General features: G+C 41.2%; 2 protein-coding genes across 4 annotated transcripts in view; one reads left to right on the forward strand and one right to left on the reverse strand.

Moving 5' to 3' along the window:
- kdrl (kinase insert domain receptor like) overlaps positions 1–9,880 on the reverse strand; it is a 46,719-nt gene extending 36,839 nt beyond the window's left edge. The window contains exons 1-3 of the mRNA XM_037076597.1: positions 9,312–9,880; positions 2,488–2,578; positions 412–629 (exon numbers count right to left, since the gene is read on the reverse strand). Coding sequence (XP_036932492.1) covers positions 412–629; positions 2,488–2,578; positions 9,312–9,375 — 373 coding nt within the window. The 5' untranslated portion in view covers positions 9,376–9,880. The remainder of the gene's footprint in view (positions 1–411; positions 630–2,487; positions 2,579–9,311) is intronic.
- A 3,661-nt stretch (positions 9,881–13,541) lies between these two features.
- On the forward strand, positions 13,542–25,438 carry tex11 (testis expressed 11). 3 transcript variants are annotated; one of them, XR_005071047.1, is made up of 29 exons: positions 13,542–13,673; positions 14,915–15,027; positions 15,401–15,485; positions 15,637–15,716; positions 15,801–15,881; positions 15,967–16,086; positions 16,306–16,386; positions 16,518–16,603; positions 16,690–16,747; positions 17,277–17,372; positions 17,496–17,577; positions 18,004–18,082; positions 18,189–18,340; positions 18,485–18,570; positions 19,001–19,165; positions 19,271–19,373; positions 19,494–19,618; positions 20,236–20,321; positions 20,824–20,877; positions 20,955–20,995; positions 21,075–21,152; positions 21,257–21,327; positions 23,077–23,190; positions 23,417–23,489; positions 23,583–23,732; positions 23,842–23,958; positions 24,058–24,178; positions 24,807–24,974; positions 25,072–25,438. XR_005071047.1 is itself a non-coding variant. In XM_037076598.1 (29 exons), the coding sequence occupies exons 1-29, from the start codon at positions 13,646–13,648 to the stop codon at positions 25,141–25,143; spliced, it is 2,757 nt and encodes a 918-aa protein (XP_036932493.1). In that variant the 5' UTR covers positions 13,542–13,645; the 3' UTR covers positions 25,144–25,436. The 3 variants fall into 3 exon arrangements, 2 of the variants coding, with proteins under 2 accessions (XP_036932493.1, XP_036932494.1); XM_037076598.1 differs by having other exon boundaries at positions 23,842–23,950; positions 25,072–25,436; XM_037076599.1 differs by having other exon boundaries at positions 19,001–19,138; positions 23,842–23,950; positions 25,072–25,436.
- Positions 25,439–25,879: the final 441 nt, after the last annotated feature.

Consider the following 25,879-nt stretch of genomic DNA (forward strand, 5'->3'; position numbering starts at 1 on the left):
ACCATTTCATCCTGCCTATTAAGAGCCATTGTTTGTGGGCTCATTTCACCACCAGGCCCGTCCACTGGCGTCGGCAGATTAACACACACCATGTCCAAACCTCTCTTTTATCAGAAGTCTTTCAGAAAAAACAAACACAGTTAAATCCTGTGACGAAGAGAAACAACTCAAAAAGAAAGAACTCTTATCAGTGTTTAAATATTTTAGACCAAATCTTTATGCTTCTAAACAACATTGCACTCAGTTTTTCTCATGCTGGAAAATTACTGACATTCTTGACCGAATGATATAATGTCAGTGTCGTTAATCTAAGAGAGGTTTCTGCTCTCTTATTCCCACAGGTTCACTGATTGCGTTTGATAAATAAAGGAGCTATTATCTGAACTGGTCAGAGCACTTTGTAGGCCTCACCTCTGACAAAGACATAAGTGGAGGTGCTGTGGTCCAAACCATCTTTGGAGTAGTTACAGCTGTAGCTTCCTGTGTCATTGGCAATCAAGTCGGTGATGGTCAGTCTGCTGCAGTGTGAATGAGTGTGATGACTGGAATCACACGGCTCCACCTTCACCCCCTCTGATGAGATCGATCGACGGGGATCACCAAGTGTCCAGTGCAGCACGCCCTGACCTCTGACAGAAGCAAAGAGGGACAGTGTCAGCAAAGTCCAGGACAACAGTGCCTAGAAAAAGTTCATTTTTCCTCCCCATGATCCAGTTACTAAAGATAATCCACCAACCTTGTTGTGAGCAGATTTAGGAACTATTTTCTAAGAAGAAGCATCTGTCCATGCATGAGTGGCTAGTTGAATAAGCAGGTGTAGTTCAGTAGAAAGAAAACACTTCCTACATTGAACTACCCACAACAAGGTCTGTGGATTATCTTGAATAAACGGGTAATGATTCGTGGTTTTGAGCATGTTTCAAGGCAGCAGAGTGCCATCTAGTCCTCTTATACTTAAAAAAGGAAGACATCTCTCTGGCCAATATCTCCAAATCTCTGGAACTCAAAATCTTAATGGATAAATGAGGGATGATATTAATTTAGTTGGATTTTGGGGTGCACTATTCCTTTAATCACATTTCTGGTAACAAGAAACAGGCACGAGATCCAAAACGTGGATTTTTTTCTGAGGAAGTGTCACAGCTGGCAATGAATTCCTAATCTTTTTTTAGCTCAGGATGGCAGCGGCTGCTTCTCCCCCTTGGGACTTTTTTGGACTTGATATTCATTTTAAGTTTATTTCAAGTTAATCTGAAGTCATCCGATAACTTGAACTTTCACATGGGAACATGTTTCTGCTGAATGATGCGCTCAGCTAACACATTCTTTCCACACAACATCAATTTTAAAAACTCTCATTAAAGAGATCCCAGAGGAACATCAAACATGTCTTGCATACCACGGCCTTCGCCTGCAGAATTCTGGGTCAGGCAACCTCCAGCTCTCATCCAGCGATAGACAACAAGACAGTGCTGTATGGGCCAGGCCGGTGTATGGCCTTGTAGGGAAGCATTACATTAGATAGACACGACTTCCTGAACATTCCTTGCACACTTACAAAATAATGCTAGACTCTCTAAATTCTTTACAAATGTGAATGCAGCACACTTGGGTCCCATCACCCCTAAAGGAAATTGCAACAGACTGATAAACGTAGACCACCACCACTGGTTCCTGTTCAGGATTGTCCCAGCTTCTTTGTAGCCCACCAGTGTTCTGAGGCCCAGCAGGCATGTCCCGTTTATTTTCCCCTGGCCTTTCTGACATGTAGTGAGAGCTGAGTCTAAACATAATGGCTGCAGTGACACTTTGGAAACAGACTCCTCTCCTGCTGACTGACCTCTGGTAACTGACCAATTAAGGGAAAGGCTTGTTAAATCATCACAAAAAAAAAATGAGGTTTTGGGATTCCTTGGTGACATGATATTTTTTATTTTAGACATTTTGGGGGACGTCTGTTTGATGGGGCCGCGCAGATCCACAACCCTGCTTAGGACATCCTCCCTCATTGTCTTGTGAGATAACCTGATGAAGATCCAAGTACTGAGATGTTGCCGTCAATAAACATAATCACAGGTGAAGTGGACAGTGTGCGGGAGACTTTTGCCAGGGTGCCGAGACACACGGTTTTGTCACACTGATCATGTATCATTACATCTTCATCAATCACCACAGAGCATATATAGTATTTTTAGAATAATGTACTTAAAGGTATAATATGGACGATTTTTGTGTAGATACACAACCAAACATCTGCAGTTAAACTGTGTTAAACATTTTAGAAAATCCTCAACTATCCACTTTTACATGATTAATACCAAAGGTTAATCAACATCCAGTATGAGATTAATTCACATGAACATGGTGGTGTTGGTGAAGAAGTACGTCTCACAAAAAAGGTTGGGAACCACTGAACTAGGCTGAAATCAACTTAAATGTTGTTTCAGTTCACTTGACATTGACTGAAATACGTGTGTTGTTGCATACCTGCATGTGAGGATCAGCAAACCATCCTTATGACGAATGAGGGGATTCTCAGATGGCAGAATCTTTGGCAATTTGTCTTTATCCGAATGACCTGTTGAAAACACACACACACACACACACACACACACACACACATTGTTGGAATCAGTAGAGCGCTCTGCATGTGGGTTCGCTTTGTGCTCACAAGCTTCTGCCTCTTATGCAAGTCATTCTCCGCTGTGAAAGCACTAGGGGTGTTTCCGGTGCTGGGAGGGCAGGTTGTTGAGATGAGCAGTGGTCTGAGATGAGCCGACAGAAAGGAAGAGAGAAGGTTGGATAGAGGGAGGAAGGCGACGATATATGGGGCAGCTGTGCCAGTTTGCCAGTAAGGTCAAACCAGTCAGAATTGCAGAGGACTCAAGGCAAACCCTGATGTGTGTCTTTGCGTGCGTTTCCTCAAAAATCGACATATCAACCTTGTTCAGTGGGTACCAACTTCCTCTCTTTTAGCAGAAAGTATTTTTTTTATGTACCGCTGGCCTTGCACTCTAAATGTTATTGTTACAATATCACAGGGGAAAATACGAGGTTGGGATGCTTGATTCAAAAGTGACCTCTACTTGGTGTGCAGCCAGCTGTGTCTGTAGAGGGGTCCTGCTAACAAGTGATCAACATAGGAAACACTGTGATTCTCCCTGCTGTCCAGGAGATGTCACAGTCCAATTTGTGACTTCCTTCTTTTCACTGAGCTCCCTGAACGGCTTGTCATTGTGGTCAGAAAATAAAAGTTTATTAAGTCGACCTTCCATGTGTGACAGCCTACAGGGAAACCTTTTTTTATGTATGGCACAGAAAGGACAACAGAGTTACACAACAGCTTACTGCAAGGTTGGCATACTGACACATGATGGACACACATGTACACATGGAACCACAAACATTTACACAAGTAAATCTGCATTTACAAATGCAAACGCACATACACAGAAAAACACATGCTCACACGCATTTTTACTAGTATTTGTCTATTATCCGAAACAGCTGTTGTGTTAAGAATGAGCTGACGATGCCAGTGTTGGCAGTAGCACTCAATATCGACTTCCTCACAACATGTTTGAACATCATTGTTTTATTGTCCAAGGTTATGCAGAGGGGAAGGGATGTGGCTCATACTCTTTCATGCTGTGATGCCATGTGCTTTCAGCTGTGTGTGAGATTACTCTGCAACAAGGTTCCTGACTACAGCTGAACAATATGCAACAAAAACAAAATAATATTACAATTATTCTAAAAGGTATTTTGACTGTGTTTGATTTCCTTACATTTGGAGAATGTGATTTATAGACCTGGGTATCTCTGTAGCGTCGCAATGCTTCATAGATCATGGTGACAGATTTTATATTCATCAAAAAATAGCACTTAGCTATACTGCGATTTCGATAATATAGTCATTAATTGTTTATCCTTATTTGTGACCTTAAGAATCAATTCACAAATGAATATCTGTTGCTGGTTTCTCCTTGGCTAGCACAAATTTCCTTAAGAACGATCTGAGTTCAGATTTCTTGCCTCACATCTGCAAAGTGGAAAAAGTTTATTTAATTGAATTTAATCTGGAAATGAGAACTTTTCAAACAATCAGTCGGAAAAATATGACCCTTGGGACCTGTTAAATCCAACTGACAAAATAAAAAAATAACAATAAATCATGTGAGACACACTACTGCATGTTCAACAGGTCATTTTTTTTTACTTAGTCAACACACGAATATGAAAGCCGGCATCTGCTTGCAGACAACAACTGCAAACATCAGCCTGACCTTGAATTGCACCGGTTGGCAGCTCAGCTCTTAAAACTGGCCAATTTTTCCCCATTCTCCCCAGTAACTCACTACAGATGGATGAATCAGCAGGGGCCTGCAGCAGCCCACTGAAAGAGAAGAAAAAAAAAGAAAAAAAAAAGCGGTTGTCTCTCTCTACACCCACGCCCTCAAAACTCCCACCTGCCCCAGTGCCTGACCAATGCTGACCTCAGCAAGCGTCCCAACACCCCTAACCCCCTGTAACAGCTGTGTGCCGCATTCCTCCAGCAGAGCGTCTGAAATATGCCAGAAATTGTGCTTATTGTGTTGGTTCAAAGAGCCCTGAAGCTGGTTCTCATTAGGAGCCATTAAGAAGAGGACAGGCATGGAACAAACAGCCTCAGGGAGAGAGAGAGAAAGAGGGAGGCTGAGTGACTTCTGGTTCAGCTTCTCAGTCAACTGATGACGGACAACGTCACGCATGTTAACTTCGATTAGAGGAGGATCACTTTTTTATGTCCTTGTCCTCACTTGGCATCGATGAAGGGAAGTGGCACAGGATGTGATGTGTGGAAAACATTTGTGGCAGGTTCATTAGCAGTCAGGAAAGAAAGACTAAGATTTCAAACAGTGTTGGATTCCAGGATGGTCTCCGCACTGTTATGAAATGTTTGTGGGCCAGAAAATGCTATTTAAATATTTAGTCTGAAAGGATGGCCCAACAATGACAAGAACACAAAGAGTTGTTCAATTAATCTTCGCCAGAGGTTCAGCAATGCAGCTTGCATTGTTGACACTAGACTAACCCTAATAGACTAACCCAAATGCTTTTTAAAGGACTCAGGGGCAGGAAAATTGAGACAAGATATATTTGAGTCCTGTGTTGAAAAAGAAGTCCATAATAGAGGCTGACTTGTTAGTTATTACATTATTATTGTACTTCTTTCTTGTATCAATTGCTAAAAAATCTGGATTGATTTGAAGAGTTTTGGTACTATCCAATAACTGCATCAACCATTTTAGAACAATTTACAGACCTTAAGGTAGCATTTCCAAGTGTATGGAAGACTAAGGTGCATGTAGTTGACTGGGGGGTTTGGGAAAACTATTACTAAAAGAATATTCAATTTCATATCCGTTTCTACCATCATTATTACTGTATCTGTGTACAAAAAGTTGGAAAAGCTAGAGCAGATCATAAATAATCAATTCTCAAAGTTAAACTAGTCAGAGAAATCCACTTGGGACCAACTACAACCAATTAGGTATGTCAGTCAGTTAGTGATTATGCTTGCCACATTAACTTTTCATTTATTTGGCTTAGGTGGTGCACAAAACCACTTTTAATGGTGGGAAAGACCCTAAAAGATTGAGAAGATGTAACCGAGATGAGTAATGAGTGAGCAACTACATACAGACTGAGAGAAAATGTAAGAGGAAACTGTTTCAGCATGTTGCATAACAGAAACTCACTATTACCGTATGAAATGACTGTTCTGTCACAGGAAACCCCAAGTCACAACCCTTCAAATGCGGGGAATAATGTGATAATGTGAGGAGTTCCTTTCTCTTTTTTTTCCGCATCCTGTCCCATCATGAAACAAGGTGACTATCTTGAGAGTTGGAGAAAGACTGTTGGTGGGTGTTTTCAAGGCAGAAGTAACAATACGGCGTGACGATTGCCTTGTTTGACCTTGCCAGTGTACTCCTTGTGACAACAAACACAAAGAAAGGGTGGAGAGTGAATTATTGTTTAACAAAAGAGTGCAGGGTCACTGTTGGTGAATCATCTTCGCCAGTCGGCTGGCACTGCCAAGTTGAAGAACAATGTGTTTAGTTTGATCTAATAACCATAAAAACTGCTCTAGTGACTGTTCAGGAGCTGGACAGAAACTGCATTCTGATTTAATTATTGTTCAGCTACAGCGCCCTGCAGTTAAGGCTGGCTTTGCCAGTGACATTTGATGGCAAGTTGACTTTAGTAAGAATGCACAATATGGATTTTAATGGATTTTGCACCCCAAGTGGACAAACTGGAAGGCTGCCGAAAGTCTGTTTGATGGCCATTGTGGACTGGATGAGTTGTGAGTTTGCAGACTGCAGACTTTGTGTCAAAGTCCAAGAGTCTGCAAGAGTGGTGAAGTCCAAACATTTGGTTGCAGCCTTCTTCCTCTTCATCTTCTTCTATTTCTTCTTCTTCCCAGTATCCCTTGAACAACCAACTGTATCCAAGTGTAATCAAAGCATGTGGTGTGGCTTTCTATTATCAGCTCTGTATATCAACTGTGAGTTTATCATAGCCGATAAATAGCCAATAGTAAGAATTCCCCATTATTGTGCCGGTAATTTATCAGCTGGATATCCATAGCCTTTAGGTTGAGCTTCTCAACACAAACAAAGAGACAAATGAACTAAAGGTGTAACACTCTGGGGAGAAAATTACAACACAAATCTCGAATCCCTGACAGGATTTGGGACAGAACCACCTGCCAAAATAAGGAGCAGCAGCCACTTCTCTGGCTGTGTAACGAGGTCTAAAGTCTTCTCTCCCTCATGGCCCTCCTGAAACCCCTCCACTTTGCCAACTGCAAGGTTAAGACAACAGTTAGGGAGAGTGCCTTTTTTATTAGCCGTATATTAGCCTTTGGAGATTTGGAGGCAAAATGCCCCAGACTCCTCTTAAAAAAGCAAAATAATGGAACATCTGGCCATGATGGGTGGCCATGCTAGGTTATATAAAGTTGAGTGGAGCCAACAAACAGGAATGGGCTGCATGAGAGTCCAAAATGGTAAAGCCAAAAGGAATTCCTGTTCCATAATGTATGATTAAGACAAGTAGGCAGACAGAAGCCCCTCGAAATTGAAATCTCATGCAGGATTCAAAGAAAATATATTGCTGGCTCAGGGTGGATACACCTAGTATAGACCAGATGCTGCAATCATCCCATAAGAGCAGCTACACAAGGCAATTTGTTAAGTTAAACATCCCTGTGTAAGGGAATTACTCTTTCTGCTCTGCTGGTAAGTCTCCCAATCCAGGTGAGTGTGTGCGTATCGATGTGTTTTTGTTCTGCGCTGCCAGCACAGAACCAGACGTTCTGCCGGTGAGCAATGAGCCCCCACTGCACTTGGGTGACCTCCCATCACTCCCATTTTCCACTCCATCTCAAGTGTCTCAGCGGGAAAGAAAAAATGACTCCAAAACAGATTAGACAAAACATCAACTCCCTCTGCTAGAAAGCTGCCACTAGAAAAAAATCACAGCTCAGTGTGGACCACGCAGCAACCAAAAATATCTTACATGATCACTTCTAGGTTCAAATTCAATCATCTCTTCAACCTTTACGTTCTTTAAGTCACCCTTTGCTTCACTTGTTTTACCACAATTACTACTGACTTAGACAATATAAATCTAGAGGTTGATCCTCGGGGTTAGGCTCGTAGGTCAAACACATGTGACAAAAGATATGCTAACAGGGGTAAGATATTTTACAGTTTAACAATTAACCATCTTAACAATCTAAAACAGTCTGCTTACTAGGAATACAATCATTAATAATTATTCCAAGCATCTTTTTATGCATTTTTCATATCACCACCTACGTGGATAGCAGTATATCTGTGATAGGCCAATATTTGCCAATTTATATATCAGATTGGCTCTAACAATCTGAAATGCATGCACTGTGTTGCAGATAGCTGCCAAAAGGTTTCTATCTGTCAGTCTGAGTCTTCATGCTTCATTTGAATTTGTGTGAAAAGGGAACGGATCATTGCAATTTCAAATTTGAGGCAGCTGCAAGTTACATATTAATAAATAAGTCAGATGATCTTTAAGGCAGTCTTTACCTTTCAATCACTGATAAAATTAGGGGTGTAATCAAAGTCTGCCACTGATATAATAACTGTAATTTATATGACTCTGCACCATCACTGACAGGATGCAAGCACGACCTCACTATCTCTCCACAGCTCTCAGCTCTTTTATAATCAAGACAAATACTGTATGTTGCACACCTCAGCATGAACAGAAAAAAAAAAAAAAAACTTGATGCACCATCAATAACTAATGGCTCTACCAGTCAGTGGCTCCTCTGCAGGAACAATACCCTCCTTTCCTCCCTGCCATTGTCTCGTGGAGGGAGTTTGACATAGCTCAATACGAGCACAAGGAGCTCCGGGAAGAAATCTCCACTCAGGTAGCGTGTCACATTTCCGTGACCTTTACTCGCCAGAACAATTCCAGGCTGCCTCTTGCTCCCTACGTCCGCTTCCTCCTTGTGTCTTTCCCATGCTTTGTGTGTGGACAGTGAAGGAAATCTACTCAAAAACATCACAGACAAAGCTGAAAGTGTGTGTGTGTGTGACTGTGTGTGTGTGTGTGTGTGTGTGTGTGTGTGTGTGTGTGTGTGTGTGTGTGTGTGTTGGTGGTGAACGTGAACCGTATTTCCTTTGTTTGGATGAGCTGTTTATTTGGAAATGCTGAGGAAGGGTTACTGTATATCTCTGTGGCACACTGGAGCTGGCACAAGGTGGAGGAACATCCACCTTTTATACTCTGTCTTGTTTTCATGGAGTGACACTGACACAATGAAGCGGATCGTCCAGTCAGAAGAAACATGCGCACTCTTCTCCAATGTTTCATCCTGTTCACTCACAGATAACAATTGATGGAATAATTATTTTAAACATACTGAACAAACTGAGCCACTTATATCAACGCGCAATAAGAACAAATCTCCCACAAATGTTAAGATAAATGAAAGAAATGTCCCAAAAATCAACTGTTCTTCTCGGATCAATCAAAATTGAGACAATAAATTATTATTGTTGTCAAAAATAATCAAATGAATCAACTCTGCTTCATCCTCTACTCACTGAGAGTTAACCAAATGTCTGCAGAGACAACGTCCTCTGCATCCAGCCACTCATGAAACCAAACAACCAAACTGTGCCATGTCGTCTAAAGTTTGTTCTTTCATGCACAAACACTCTGCAAGCCGTTAAAATCACAGATCTGCACCAGCGCGAATGATTTCTTACCATTTGTGAGTGGTGAACAACACAACACGACCACGACCAGCGCGAAGCAGCCGGATGAAACCATCCTGCCCGAAGTCTTCAGCTCGATCCAAACCGCGCGTAAGAAGAAAAGTAATAAGAGTCCCTTGGAGAGATGTGTATAATTCCCGCTGACTTATAAAAAGTTTCTTCTTTCAAAAAAAAAAAAAAAAGTCAGTAGATCAAAGAGTCTTGTTTGTCTTTGTAGTAAAAATCCACACAAGCCCTCAGGTGTACATGCGAGAAGCAGCAGCGGTTCTCCTGTAGCCCATGACGCGTTTTCGCAGGGGAGCTCTCCTGCGCAGCTGGGTAATCCAACTCCCGATCCCGCAATGAGGAGACGGATGAGCCGCTGTATCCTCGAGGGCAGGTGCTCTTCACCTCCCCCCAACCCACACACACACACAAACACACACACAAAAGTTTAATAGATGGTGAAGAATAAAAGTTGAGTGAGTTGGTGAACCAGACTCTGACTTGTCTCTGGTGAAGCCCGCAACAAGCAAGATAAATCAGCTCCTGCCTCTCCTGCGCGCCCTGGACAAGTCCTCCTCCCTCTCGCCTCCTCTGAGCACTTACAGTCCATGCGTGAGGCGCGTTTTATGGAGACACGGCAATGACGCAATGACACTTTTTTTTTTTTTTCTTTTGAAGGGGGGGCAAACAGGCGAGAGAGGAGGATATCACTCAGGATCAGAGATGTGTCTCAAGTAACTTGGTCACTTTTTTAAAAAAAAATCTTGGATAAGTAAAAACAGGTTTTGTCAAGTAAAGTCCTCAGTGAAGTAAAGTTATTAAACCCAACACTGCAGATGATCTGGTCTTTAAAGAGAGGAAAGAAAGGTATTACTAGGTTTTTAATGATGTTTTTGTCCAATTTATCAAACCATTTTTTTTTAGTTTTTAGCATGATTCTTGATGATATTAAGTGAAATAAATGTAATCAAACACAACCACATAACTTGATAAAAGCTTATTTATGCCTTAATTTCATGTCCATCAATTAAATCAATTTATCCCAACTACGTTTTATTTATTCAATCTATTTAATCACTATGTTTTTAATTATGTTATTGTCCAATGTATCAAATAACTAAGCTTATTCATGTCTTAATTTCATGTCCATAAAAAAATATTGCTTCTCCATCACTTTACACCCAACTACAACCTCGACTTCCCTCCTTTTTGAGTGTTTACTCACCTTTTTATAAGTTTACCATTAAGTTCAGTGTTGTAAAAAGTATCCAAAGGTCATATTTGAGTAAAAGTATCTGACATTAAATTGACTGAAGTATCAAAAGAACAAGTAAATTATACTTATATTGACATGTGTACCGTATAGCAGGCGTTAATATGAGATATTTTCTGATTGCCGATGAAATTAATAACTAACTCCAACTAACTGGTTGCAGTGTGCAAAGTAACTAGTGACCAAAGTTATCTAAGAAATGTAGTGCAGTGAAATGTACAGATGGAGATGGAAAGGAAAAATGAAGTGACAGAAAATGGAAACACTCAAGCAAAGTATAATTATCTTAAAATTGTGCTTAAGTATGGCACATGAGTAAGTGTACTTAGTTACCCTCCATCACTGCTTCAGACTGGCCAGTTAAGCAGGTGAACACTTTCCAAAATCTACTTTGGAGGGGAGAACTACATGAAGTTTTCCAGAGAGGCACCAGAAGTAAATCTGTGTCTCCATCACCCTGTCAGATCAGAAAACACCACAAACATTTTCTACTCCAAAAAGTGATTAATGGTACTTTGAGTTGCTAATCTGCTAGCCACTCGCTAACACTCCACACGAAAAACAACCTGAGTGGGATTTAACATAGACAAACAGGTGACTGATAGGTGTGATTAATATCTGTATCAGCTCACTGATCTGTGGTCAGAGTACGTTTTCTAAATGACGGCTGGGAGTTAAATTATAAAGTAGATCATTAAACTGACCTTTGCATCCGGCGCTGCCTTTGATGAAATCAACCTACCGTGAGGTTAAAGGTAACAGCAGTTATCTCGTTTCCACAGGAAATAGAGTCGAACGTAAACAATCAGTGTGATATCAGATCAAATCCATCTGACCAAGTGTTTAGAATAAATATTTACTGGGTTTTATTTTTAACTCCAGAAACAGGATACACTCTTTTTATATCACTGTAAATAATCCTCTTTTGTCCAGGAGTACCCTGCAGTGTGTGGATGTGCTGCAGACTGTTTTTTTTTTTTTGTTTTTTTTTGTATCGCTACAACAATTACTCTGCTGCTGCAGGTCACAGTGGCAGGGGCTGTAAATAAGAACATCCTGCCCTCACCTTTCCGCCCATGTCAGGACTGAACAGCCACCATCTTGGAGATATATCTTGGCGGGCGGTTGTGTCCTGGGAGAGGCGCAGCATGCGTGGTGTAACGGGATGAGCGTCACATTCCCGTCCCTGAAGCAGGAGAAAAAAGTGAAGTGGCCCATGAGAACATGGGAAACAATTTTCAGCCTCCGAGTCGTGGGAGTCCTATTTTGCTTTGTGGGATTCTGAGACCATATAGTCACAGCACAGGAATGCAAAGAATTTCTTTGACACATTATCAGCAGTTTAGTTCACTGTTTTAATTAAGCTGTATGTTTTTTTTCCTTCCCTGATATCAAACAAGGAAATAACAAAGCAATGTCCATATGTGAGTGGCTAGAAAATGTGTTTGAAAAAAACAATTGCTCTATTCTACATGGTTTATTCTGTACATTAACGGCTCAGAGGCTGTTGGGTTATTTGCTACTTGACTTTGATGAGACTTTGGGCACTCACCGTTATAAAACGGTGGTTAAATCACACTCCACACTTTAGATTTGGCAATGAACCCATGACGAGAAAATGTGTACAACACGTGGACTGTCAAGTCTGACTGGTGCCACTTTCTTATAGGCTCACACATTTAAAGAGATATAGATTAGCTCAATAAATGGATAAGGAAGAGTTGAGGTTTTGCAAAGATTTTTGTCTCCTACAATTATTTTCTTTGCGTGTCTTCACATGTAAGACTGCAGTGACATTCCCATCGGGCCAAGAGGGCAGCAGATACGTCTCCTGATGAACAATTGGTGGAAGTTGCTCGCTGAGAGGGCTGGATTTAAAGTGTTTTATTTTAGAATCTGGAGTGCAAAACACACGATGGGGGACTAACTGGTTCTACACACACAGCATGCAGTCTTCCTCTTGCCCTAACCGCAAAGTCTTCTTGGGTTAAGGAACCAGTAGGAATAGTCTTTCTTCTGCAGAGCAGGAGTGGAGGAGGTCTGACTCCGCTGCCCTGTTGATGAAATGACTGTAGTCAGTCCTGAGTGGAAACAATGCCACAAGCCTCCAGACCCCATACTGCAGCTTAGAGAGGCAGGTATATAATTTTGTAGTAGAATAAATGCCGGTGGGCAAAATAAGATTTATTGTTGACAAAACCATTTCTTGCAAGACAGCGTTATTCTAAGTTGTTGTTTTTCCGAGCCAGGGTCATAGACAGAAGTCTGCACTCGATGGAAAACCAAAAGACTTCTGGAAACCAAACATGTATCAGATTTGACATGCAAGTAGCCAGATAGGCTCCCTGCAAAAGACTGCGGAGCTGCTCCAATACAAACGAGTCTTATACAACAATTGGTGTTCAATATCCCTTTTGTTGGATCAAGAAATACAAATAAAAGACAATATGGAAGAAGACAGTCTATTCAAATAAAATATAAAAAAATTGGAAATAAATGCAAAACATTAGCACATTTAACTGTAATCTTTAAGGGTAACCTACCACTGGAAGTCTTGTTTTAGAACAACAGAGCTCGCTCTTGATAGAGTAAATGTACCTGCCTGCTCTGACTACAAGTGGAAAGTCAAGTGTCAAGTGTAATGTATTGATAACCAGGATTAACTGCTGCAGCTTGGTTTATCAGGCCAAAACACCCCAGTGAAATATTCCCATTTCTATTTTAATCAATATTACATGGTTATGTTTCATGATAATTTTAATTTCGCTAAGCTAACAGCAAAATAAGCTAACGTTAATTCTTAAATGTCAACAAATAGAAACTGTAGCTTAACTCAACCAAGTGTCATTAAGTTATACCGATCAACATGATGGACGAGATTAAACAAAATAAAGCTATCATGGCTCAAGTACACACACAAAAAAGCAAGAGTAAGCTAGCACTATTCCAAACTTTAGCTTGTTGTTGTTGTTACCTTGACGACTCTTCTCCTCCTGAACCTGGCGGGCTTGTGTCAGTTATCAATCAAACAAGAGGCCGTTGGTCATTTTCAGCTGAAACCCAAAACATGGAGCGGCTTGTTTCAACTGTGAAGTGTGAGTAACTATCCCTTTCACCTGGTTTAACTACTATTCGTTGGTTTAAGACGATTTTGGACGAAACACTTCGAGTTGAGTAACGCAAGCTAATGTTACTAGCTAAACTTCAATCCTAGCTAACCTTAGGTTAGGCTCCCATTAGCTAAGGCTAACTAGCTAAGTTAGCTTTTTTATGCATGGTAATGTCAGTGTGTTCCTTAGTCATGACAGACATTATGCTATAAAAATGAATTCATTTTGTATTGGAATCATATTTGATACAGTACAAAGTACACATTAAGCATTAAAGTTATACTATAATATATATAATGCAAGTTAACAAGCCATTTTTGATTATCATTCTCATTATCTAACCTGAATATTTAAAATGAACCATTTATTAACCTAAAGAGAGGGTAATAAATTAAAGTATCCTGGAAACAAAGAAAATGGGCAAGTCAGTTAAAAACTTTAGCAAACTGAATTTATTAGGTATAGACACCAAACAGTTTCTGGTTAGGCTTCTCAATTTAAAATACAAAGTGTTTCACTTTTATGTATTTCATGCTGTTGAATACTTGGGGAGCTTACATTTGTGATATTAGACCAAGTGAAAAATCAGTGGTCAGCTATAACATATTAACGTTTACTTTTTCAAATGTGTGTCAGCCTAAATATAATCTACCATACCATTACATAATTACATAATTTTACTTATTTTACCACAGGAGACACTGGCAGAAATTGAAATTGGCTGCTGAGATACAAAACAGTTTTTGGGATAACCAACTCACTTATTTTAAGAAACTAGAATAGTACTCAGTAGAATGCATACTTCTGCCAAGGCCCAACAGTCCAGTGTCAGTCACAAGGATACCAGCCACCTAGATATGGCTTTTTCATCAAGATCCATGCATTATTCTATGAGGATGTAATGAAAAAATGTCAAGAAAAAAACACCCTCACCCATCTTGCCATGGCTAAAAGTGAGTAAAAAAAAGAATCCATGTAAAAAAAAGTATTGTTTTCTTAGTCACTTGTGATACAAGTGATACAATACTTTGTAGGCTAGTGCTCATGTTTCTGTTCGGAGCATTTCTTTTATAGGAGTATTGATTCTGAAGACACCCAAACAGTAGCTAAAAAAACAGTTGCTATATGTATTAGATATCACAGTCCACTTGTTTGGATGAAAAGTCTGCGGTTGCCCTGTTTGTGTCTTGTTAACATGCCTTTATTTTGCTTTTATCCAAACAAAGGTCTTACTGAACACCTGCTGCAGAAACATCTGACAGATTATGAAGAGGTGATACAGAAACTTTTCTCTGAAGTCTCTGGTCTGGAAGAATTCCCCAAAATATCAGATCCACAGGTAGATACACGTTTGTGAGCATTGACTGTAATATTAATAAAAAAAAACAAACAACAACAAAAACAGCCTACATTTAAAAATGAGCAAACTGTCAGACAAGAAGAGAATTTCACATATTTATCACTTCCATATGTTACATCAACAAGTACATTTTTATATTGTAGTGTTGTGTTTTTTCATTTGATATGTGAGTATATGTGACACTTCAATCTGGTTCTACCACAATTTATATGACTAGTGCAACCTTGTAATAAAACTTGTTCAAAATGTTTTTTATCTGTTAATTAGTCAGAGATTATTATTTGAAGGATAGATAGTTATTTGAACAATTTATAAGATGCTTGGTTATTTCTTTCTCCAACTCACATTACAGCTTGAGGAGTGTGCCATCCAGCTGTGGAACTGGGCAGTCACTAAGAATGTGGGCACAATTATAAGTAAACACCAGAAAGCCAAAGGTAAACCCTTAATTTGCAGTATTTCTTTAAAAGACGGTTTTACTGATCATCATGATGCTTGAAAATATTCACATCATCTGAAATGTTGACACAACGCAGGCACGTCACACTCGTGTCACGTCGCATTCAAATGTTCTCACCATCCTCACAGTGCGTCACGTTGCATGCAGTCTGCTGTACTGCAGTGAGCCTGAGCAGCCGACAGAGGGCGTCCTCCGCAAGCAAATCCTGGTAGGAAATACTGTAGCCACCCTCAGTGAGAGCTCAAACATTTCAGGATGAGGAGGTCTGTTTGTCACTGTCTAATCTTTACAGATGGCCAGCAAAACAGGGAGAACCTGGTTGGACTGCAAAAATCCCCAGATGGCAGATTACTTCTTAAGACTTGCTGTCAAGGTGAAAAAAAAAAAGAATACTCAAACCAAGAGATCAGAGAGAAATATGGTGTCCTAACAAATGATTCAACATAAAATACCCTTAGAGTCTGGAAACACTCTATAGCCAACTAACGTCCAGAGGTGACGGCGCAGCTGACATCACTTCATCCAAGGGCGATGTAGAGAAGGATCTGCTTCGAATTCTCTCGTGTCAGGCGGAATCGGTGAGCTGTGGCGCATGTGATGTTCAACACCTTCAATGTGAATATTTGTTCTTGTGATATTTGGCAGCTGAGGAAGCGCTATTCTGACAGACTTGCAGTGTGAAGTGTGAGACAGCTAAAATGTGAACTGAGAAACAATGAGAGGGGGGATCATGTTCGTTGCTAATCAGGAATGTTTTATTGTTTGCTGACATTTAATAGGAGGTCTGTCTTTTGCAGGCCATAAGTCAAGGCAACAACCATGAGGCTGTGGCCCATGTGCAGCGCTGTAGAGACATGCTGCTTCGCCTACCAAAAGACGTAAAATAATAATCATAAAAAAAAACTCTGTTATCATAACAACACTATATATTGTTGTTTCACATTTAGAGCACATATTGCTGTTGGAAGTGAGGGGGATGTTAACTGTGAATGTATTTTTTTCAATGCAGACTGCATATCTTTCCCTAATGTGCTACAACTTTGGAGTAGACACTTACAATGTGAAGAAGTTTGAGGACAGCGCATTTTGGCTCAGGTAAATATAATTTTTTAATTACATTTCTGCAGGAAATTGCTGTGAAATGATGCAGTGTGAAAGGAATTTGTTTTCTTCTTTTCCAGCCAAAGTTATGACATTGGGAAAATGAATGAGAGATACGCTCCTGGATCTGAAGTCCAGGTAGGACAGTGAAATAAAGTAGCTGCGTTTCCACCCAAAATGTCCATAACTTTTTATTCTACAAACTAGTTTTCAAGGAATTTAAAGTTTCCATCACCCATTGTTGTTTGAGTTTCCACATCAGTCTAAAGACCTGCAAAGATTCGGCATTTACTCATCACTTTTGTGCACAACGTCTTTGTCACCAGTCCGTATATGTTATGCTTTCTTCTCCATGTTGCTGTGTCAGAGCACAATGAATGAAAAACAAACTCATTTGCATATGCAGATTTTTAAGATAGTGGCTGAATTAAAGCACTCGGCCAATCAAAAATCATCAGCACTGCAAGCTGCACCCTCAAAGGTAGAAAATGTCCAATGTTCAATTTTAGGCCTGGTCCCTGTGTTGGAAATGCACCGAGTTCCTCCAGAGTTTCCCAGTTCCTAGGGAAAGTTCCAGTGGGAAAAGTCCGTTCTTGTCTAGTATGCGAAGTTGGGTGGAAATTAAAATAGTTACTTTCTTAACTGTCTTCATATTTCCTCTCAATAGGCCAAGGTTTTGAGGCTCCTTGCCACTGTTTATTTAGAATGGGACTGTGAGAGGTTTCAGGAGAAGGCTCTCAACGCTGTCAGCTTAGCTAACAAGGTGAGATTAGATAAATAATTTGCACATTGGAAATTTACATATGCATTTTGCAGCATGTGGAAAAAAAAAAAGGAAAAAAAAGCTGAGTAGCTCTGTACCGAATGACATTGTGCAATTTGGCAGGAATATGTGAGTGCATCTGGGCTGTACTTAAAGATCAGAATACTCCTGAGATGTCGGGCCTCAGACGATCACATCAGAGCAGGTTAGTCATTACCCGACCTCACTCAATTATTCATGCAGAACTTCATTAATGTGGGCTGCAGTGCAGTGTCAGTGGTCTGGGAGGTGAGAGAAATAGATTCAAGAATGAAATGTCTCAGAAATGTCTACTGATGAGTTTAATTTCTCCAGAAATATGAAGTGTCTACAGTGAGCAACAGTAACTACATTAACTACTCCTGAGGCTTTTACAAGTCAGGTCAGAGGCATGAGGCTGAGTAGATAATGACTGCATTTAATGTTTGGGGTGAACTTTTCCGTACGATCTTTAGGATTGAAGGCGGTGGTGCTCTTACTGCTGTTGTCCACACGGTCCACCATAATCAACGAAAAATTAAAAAGTCCTTGTAGCTGCTTTAAGTAGATTTACATTCACATTTTAAAGCAGATCATTAAAATATATTTCCAGGACTTAATGAGATGCTGGAAGCTAAGATTTCTCTTGAAATGTGTCTGAGCACAGTGAACATACTCATGTCTGCAGACAGGTAAAAACTCTTCTCTAGTACTCTCTATTTTAGAATATATACACATTTTCTTTGAAGGAGGGACGTGCTGCTCAACTCTGAATGCTCTCTGCTCTGATTTTTCCAGAGAAGTGCTGGCATTTGAGTATTTGAAACGCGTGTGTCAGCACTTTGAGTCGTCCCCTGACCTGGGAACTGCTCTCGTCTTGCACGTTGAGCTGCTGCTGCAGAAAGGCAAGGAGCTGCTGGGCAAACAGAAGATAGACGATATCATCACTGGTACTCTATTTTTGCGTTCTGGTTGTAGCACAAGCCTGATTTTAATTAAAATGACATGATGAATATTGTAGCAATGTAGGCAGTGTGCTCTAGATGTGCCTCTGTGTTACCATTTTTAGTATTATTGGTTCTCCACCCACACAGGCCATTACACCGGAAAACAGCTGACTCCACAGGCCCTCACATGTCTACATGTCATGCTGTGGGATAAAGCCTCCAAACACTTTGAGGTTTGCCAAACACAACCTTGTTTATCCTCAATATCACAGGATATTTTATAGTGTATGTATACTTGTGTAGTTATCAGCATGTGATCAGCACTGTTGCCTCATAGCAAGAGGGCTGGTGGGCTGTTGTTGGCCCACCTGTCTCTGTGGACTGTGCATGTTGTTCTCTGTGTTTGTGTGGGTTTGCATCGAGTGCCTTGGTTTCTTTAACTACCTTACACTGCTGAATGTAAGTAGAGCTGGTGTTTGAAAACAGAAAGACATGCATGTGAGGAATACTCCTTTGAATAAGGTACTGTCCTCAGAACCAGTGATAGTCTCGGCCTCTTCATTGTAGCTGCCCTCTGCCCCTAAATAGTTATGATAGGTGCAATGCAGAGGTTTAATTGTCACATAAACAACGGTTAAAATAATGCTCTATCTCGCCTTCCAGGCCACGGACTATTCTGAAGCTCTTCAGTGGTATAACTACTCCCTGAGTTTCTTTAAGGCCGGTCAAATGGAGCCCAACTACGCCAAACTGCAGAGGAACAGAGCTTCCTGTTTCCTGCAACTTAAACAGCTGGAAAAAGTGAGACAACTTGAGCCACAACAGCAAGTCAGGGAGAAAAAATTATTTTCCAGTAGCAGAACTCCGCAGCCACAATATTGCATTTATATACATTATGTAATTTATGTATGTATGAAAACATGTGCTTGTCAGGCCAAAGAAGCAATTAAAGAAGCAGAGAGATGTGACCCTGAGAGCATTTTCACTCAGTTCAGTGTTTACAAGATTGCAGTGCTGGAGAACAATGTGGAGAAAGGTACTTAAGCTGTGAGACGAGTATACATTAAAAGCGTGTAGCTTAGTAGTGTTTGAATACAGCTACATTTTCTTGTATTGCATATTGTCTGTGGTGCTGAGGCTGATTATTTTGCACCAGCTGCAGATGCAGTGAATGCGATGGGACGTCTGTCCAAGAGTCCTGTGGGCGATGAGGACGGACTGCTGGTGTCTGAGAACGCTGCGTCCAATCTCCTCAGGCTGGCAGCTCAGATTGCTTTAGAGGTAAGAGGCATCAACAGAGGCATTACATGTTTCTGTACACCAGAAGTGGTTATTTTTTCCATTTTTGTTACGATTTTTTTGTGTCTGTTAGCATCCAGATTGAGTTTGCTCGTTTCAGTTTAGTTTTCATTGTTTATAAGATAAAGACATCTCAGTCTCACTACACTCTTGATGCTTGTTGTGTTGACAAATTTGACCAAATTTGCAAACACTAAAACTAAAGACATCCTAAAATCCTAAAATGTATACATCGGACTGGAGATCAAACATGATTATGACGACCTTCACAGGCCTACTGCACATAAACATACAGTATAAATATAGAAGTGTTGAAGTTCACGATTCATATTGCTGTACAGATTTAAGTTACAAAAATCAAAACACAGCTTTGTGGACGTTCCCTTCCCATGCTACAAACAGCAAACACACTGGACAGCAGCTAGCTATTAACATTTTCTGAGGGTAAGTAAGGTCTTCAAAATGTTGTTGCTTTTCTTTTCATTTATAAATAGAAAATGTGAGGGAATCCTATCTTTAGTACACTGTGTGACTGTGATGAATATGACCGACGGGTGGTGGCATTAAAGACAATGAGGATGTTTGTTCCCCTGTGACAGAACAAACAGCAGGAAACTGCCATGAAGGCACTGGAGAGTCTGTGTGAAAACTCCAAAGATGAAGCTCAGGTCCTGACTGCTCTCAGGTCTGTGACAGCTGGAGTAATTTGTAATGAAGTAATTTGTTTTTAAGCCAAAAAAAAGTCCACATGTGTAAGAAAGCATAACAGACATGGCTGTGAAAGACATCGACATATATGGACACTTCAATAATCATATTGTGTTTTATCAAGGAAAACTTTTCCAGATACCAAAACAAGAACTTACAGGTTGCCTTCGGAACAGTAACACTGAATTACATATACCACATTTTTATTTTCTTTTACTTTTAAGTGTTCGGTGTTCATGTGTTGAGGCCGTGTAAACAAAACATGATGGTGGAGTTTCACACATAAAGTGACAACATTTAGTGGAGATGGCTTATGTGCTGAGAAATTTGTAGCGAGCCTGTTAGTTTTCCCGTACACCTCTATGATCCACTGACCTATATTCCCCTGCTTCTCCACTGAAAGTGTGTCTCTGTATAATACAGTTAGTAGGTGAAATAAAGGAGGTCAACACCAGTTTTCTCCATTCATCTTTTTATAGGTGTTTGATTCGACTTGTGCTCTCCACAATGGAACAACCGAGTGATGAGATGAGGTGAGGGGAAGTACCTAATAAAGGTATATAGGTTTACTGATGCTGTTAAAATAACTACCATACATCTCTATATGCAGGAATGTGAATATGGATGTCCTGCTGCCATATCTAAAAATGGGTGAGTACATGTGCAAAAGGCTGAGATTGCATTTTGGTACAGTCTCAGTATCTAAATGTTTTGTTTGCCTTCACTGCAGCTCAGCGGAAAGTTTCACACCAGACTTGCTTGACTGCTGAGCAACGAACAGAAGAAGCTAACTGGTTCAGGAAGATTGGTGCTAAGACTCACTTCAGTCACACGTGGTATGCTATCACTTAAAATCTTGCAGCACCTTCATCTTTGACTGTATGTGTGCACTTGTTTGTGTTCTTGCTACAGCATGGAACTCGGCGCTGCAGTGCGAGAGCTGCCCTGACAGAATGAGGGATTTCTTCGTGCTCTCATACCAGGCAAGTGTCCTTATTATCTTTGGCAGGTGAATTGATCGATATCTACAGTATGTGGGTGTAGATCAATAACCCCAGAACAGGGATTTAGTGCTAAACATATCACTTTAAGATAAAGAATCATAGTGACTACATTTACAGGCAAACTTGTTCCAGTAATCCAAATTTAGCATCATGTTTAACACTGTATTCAGTTTCAGGCCTCATTCTGAAAGTAGCATTTCCTGAAATATGTGGATCATGTCAATAGTCCTAATCACTGTGACGCTGTGATAACAATCACTGTTGGGTCGAACACTCACAGCTAATTTGTGGAGTCATGTAAAATCAACAAACACTTTCTTCTTTGTGTTTAAACATATAGTAAAACACAGGAGTCCGACCCCTCTGATGTTGCTACTATGCTTATTTTATGAGCCTTGTAGCTTGGCTAGCATCTTTGATAGCTCCCTAAGAGTAGCAACTCGGACTAACTGCTTGGTAAACTCAAGCTTTTTCTTTAGTTTGTGACCCAACAGGTAAATTAGATGTTGGTGAAAGCGCTGTTATTAACTACAGTAAATACGAAAGCATAAAACCAGCATTTTAGATGACATGATTGCAACAAGATTTAGGATCATTCGTCCACATTGCGTCTCAGTTGGGGCCTCTTGCCTGTTTATATTGTGCTGTCAAGGAAGCGTTGTACATAAGCCAACTAGAAAACTGTTTGCAATGCCGGGTAGAGGCGCATGCCCAAAAGAAATGCTCACATTACTCAACAGAGGGAGAAACACAACTTATTTTAAACATTATGAAAGACAGGTTTTTTTGATTTGTTGCTATGCTGTCCTTTCTAAGAAGGTGGCGGAAGGAATGAAAGTGCAAAGCTGTGTTTGCATTGTTGAACAAGTCTGTGGAGACATCTTACTTTGACACCAAATGGCTCGAGTAGCACCAGCTGTTCTGCTTGTCCATATTTTGACACAATAAAGACATTTTATGGAGCATTTATCTGAGTATGCATCCATGGTCATCACTATCCTTTCACAGTACCCTTATCAGAATAGCTGTGCTTGCATGTGGGTTTTTAAATGAACTTGATATAAGTACATGCACTCATGCCGAAGAAAACCCTGGGATGAAATACTTTCTTTAAAGGAGAATGGTCAAAAAATGAATGTTAAAAGAGGAGAGAATATTTTTCTTCTTGTGCTCAAAGACCCAAAAAACCAGTTGCTGTGTCTCAATTGAGGGTCTGCATCCATCAGAGGCCGCATTTGAAGGCCAATTACGTCACTGCGCCATGCAAAGGCTGTCCCAATTCGAAGGCTCCTCCAAATGCAGTCCACACATGCGGCCTTCTTTTCCCTCTTTTTGGAGGATGCACGGCTACTATCCTTCATGGCCTCACATATCCCAAGATTCTCTGTGCTCCCCGAAAAAGAAGAAAGAAAGAGAGAAAATGGCGACATCGCATGACATAGATCGTCACTTTCGCGGGCCTGGATGGCAGAAATCGTGACATAAGGGTAAAATATGGTGCTCCAAAGGCTGGACTGTCCCATTTAACAACAGCTGATGCTGACTAACAAGGTCTTTCTGGAGGACTCACCTTCGAGGACCGCAAAGGCTGGGTCCTTCAAAGGATGCAGACCCTGAATTGAGACACAGCAAGTGTCTTTTTCACAATCAATGTGGAGGCACAGTAATTAAGAAATGCTGTACTGTCACACATTAGTTCCTTTGTCATACATCTGCATGAACCTGCAGCTCTCCCAGCTGTGCCCCCCTGATCGCACACTGCTCATGGGCCAGAAGACGTGTCTGCTCATGGCTGCCGCTGCCTGTTTGGAGCTCTGCAGGAAGTCTCTTCTCACTGACCAGGTGCGCCACCCACTCCCTCTGCACATCTCCTACATTTAGCACGCTCTCCATCCACATGGATGGAAATTTACCAAGACCAGAAGGAGAAGAGAGGTGACTAACCACATTACTGGTGCCGGCGTAGGTGTTTCATTTTAATCCCTCTGCCTTTGAAGAGGAAGTGAACACTAGATGGCGATGATGAATCCAGAATGCTTGTTCTGTGTTTTTTCTGTTGGGTTCACAGACTGAGGAGCTCACTCAGGCACTGGAGCACATTCAGACCTGCTGGGAGGTCTGGAAAACCCTGAAAGCATCGGGTATCTTAAGTACCAAAGAGCCACATTTATTTGCACGTCTTCACATGAATCAGAATGGAGCTAAAGAAATGGTTTCTCAACGTATACTTGCAGGAAACTTCCCAACGGACCCAACAGACACACTGCTGCTGCTGTATGAATTTGAAGCTCGTGCTAAGCTGAATGACCCGAAGGTTGAGACGGTACTGGAGTCAGTGTTGGATCTTGAAAATGTTGAAACCAAAGTGCTAGAGACCATTGCAGGTATAAAACAACCCCCTGCTGCATTGTTCGACCATCTCTGCTGACATGCCTACAGAAACGGACACATTTTCATATTTGGAGCTGGCATCTTTTTTTTTCTTATTTGCAGCCTTGGCCATGGAGCCTCCAGCCCACTTCCCTCTGCTGAGCAAGAAGGCCTTGAGGGTCGCTCTCTCTCTGCACAAGAAACAACCACAGGCGGACCTGGACCGCTGCAGGCATACCCGTCACTACTCACAGTTGATTCACCATTCATTCCCACAAAGCTTGCATTAGGATGAAAAGGGTTTCTGATTGTGTGACTGTTTTTGTGCTCCTGTAACAGCATGTGCGTTCACAGCCTTATCAAGCTGTCCCTCCCGAGTGGCGTATCAGAGGTGGAGGCCCATGTGCTCGAGGAGGTGTGGGACTACTACGAGGAGGCCCTGTCCATCATCGCAGCCGCAGTGAGTCAGCACCAATCACACATCGCCATCCCTCGGCTCCCACCTCCTGTTCCCTCCAGCAGAACTTCTCCCTGCTATATAATTAACCCCCTCTCCTCCACTCCATGCCTGCCTGCTGTTCTGGAAGCCTCTTTTTTTATCAATGGGCTTTCAGCCGCACTTCAATTAGCAGATGCTTCCATTCACCACCCCCTTCCTGCCAATTTGAATGTTAATGTGCTGTACAAGTCATCACACTGCCGGTGAGCTGCAGCTCTGAAAGAGGCATCAAATTATTGAGACATTACACCGCTTCAGAGGCAGAGCATATTTCCCCTTTCAGATTGAGTTATTACTCGAAAGCTGTGGAATTCTTTGGATCAAAGTGAAAGCCCGAGATTAAAGTGGTGAAAAAAACGAATGAAACTTTAGAAATGATAAGACCTTTGAGTTTGTTTACGGTCTGTTTAAGCATGAGTAAAGGTTAACATACAGCAGAAGAGGATTGGATGAAAGTTACTCACAGGATTTTTCCACTAAAAACACAGATTTCCTCCCATACTTCTCTCACATCACTTGGCTCAAGTGAGTCACCCAGGTGGCCTCCGTTAAATGGCCTTTTGAACATCTTCCTGCTTTTTCTCTGCAGCCGGACGACTTCCCAGAGATGGAGACCCTGTGGTTGCTGACTCGGGCTTGGAACACAGGGATACTGCTGTACAGCCTGGCTCAGTACCCCGAGGCTGAGAAGTGGTGCGGCCTCGCCATGAGCTTCATCCGCCACCTTGGATCCCTGCAGGAGAGCTATGAGACACAGGTACAGAGCTGATGGAGGGGAAGGAAGGGGAGACTGAATCATCCTGTAATTACAAACCTTTAAGATCTTTTGAAGTAATACAGTTGTTTACCCACAGATGTCTGGACTCTACAGTGAAATCCTGGACAGGTTGGACAAAGCCAAGAAGAACATCATCATGGAAGAATGACTCAACCGGGACGTTAACTTCCTGTTCTAAACACTCAGTTTGTTGCAGCTTGATGTTTTTAACATAGTAAAATGTTCCATCAAATGCTCCATTTTGACAATTTGTTGCTTTAAGTGTGTTTAATTGTGGGATGTCCCAGTAGACAAGTAGTTAAAACACATGCCACATTTGTTCCTAGTTTGGTTTTGGCCTGAGACTTTGTTGCGTTTTCCCTCCATCTCCCTCTCTAATCCCACGTTTCCTGTCCTCTACGGAACCTGAGCTCTAAAAAAAATAAATAAATAAAAAAAAATGCTGTTGTGATCATTTTCAAAGCCACTGATTCATTAAAGCAGAACAACAAGCACATCAAAATCATAACTGAGTCACATATTTTATTTTCAAACAAATAAACTCTTGTCAAGTCCCAAAATAAAACCCAAAACAAAAAGTTGCAGGACTGTGTTCCCTCATGACTAGGACAGGGAAGACCATGAGGCCAAGTGTCCTGATAGGCTGTACCACCTGCAGTGACAGGAAGGAAACTACTGTACAATCAAAGGGTTCATGTTTGCAAGCACTTACTGCACAGATGTGCTAGAACATAAACATCATCACCCAAAAGTACAAACAAGAACCCTGACCCCCCCACCCAAAAAATAAAAAGCATATATGTCATCATTTCTCTCATCAGAACAAAGACCCTCATCAATTATACACACACAGAGGCATTCAGGTTCCATCTCGTTATATACCA

Source organism: Acanthopagrus latus, chromosome 18, assembly GCF_904848185.1.
Source record: "Acanthopagrus latus isolate v.2019 chromosome 18, fAcaLat1.1, whole genome shotgun sequence".
NCBI lineage: Eukaryota > Metazoa > Chordata > Actinopteri > Spariformes > Sparidae > Acanthopagrus > Acanthopagrus latus.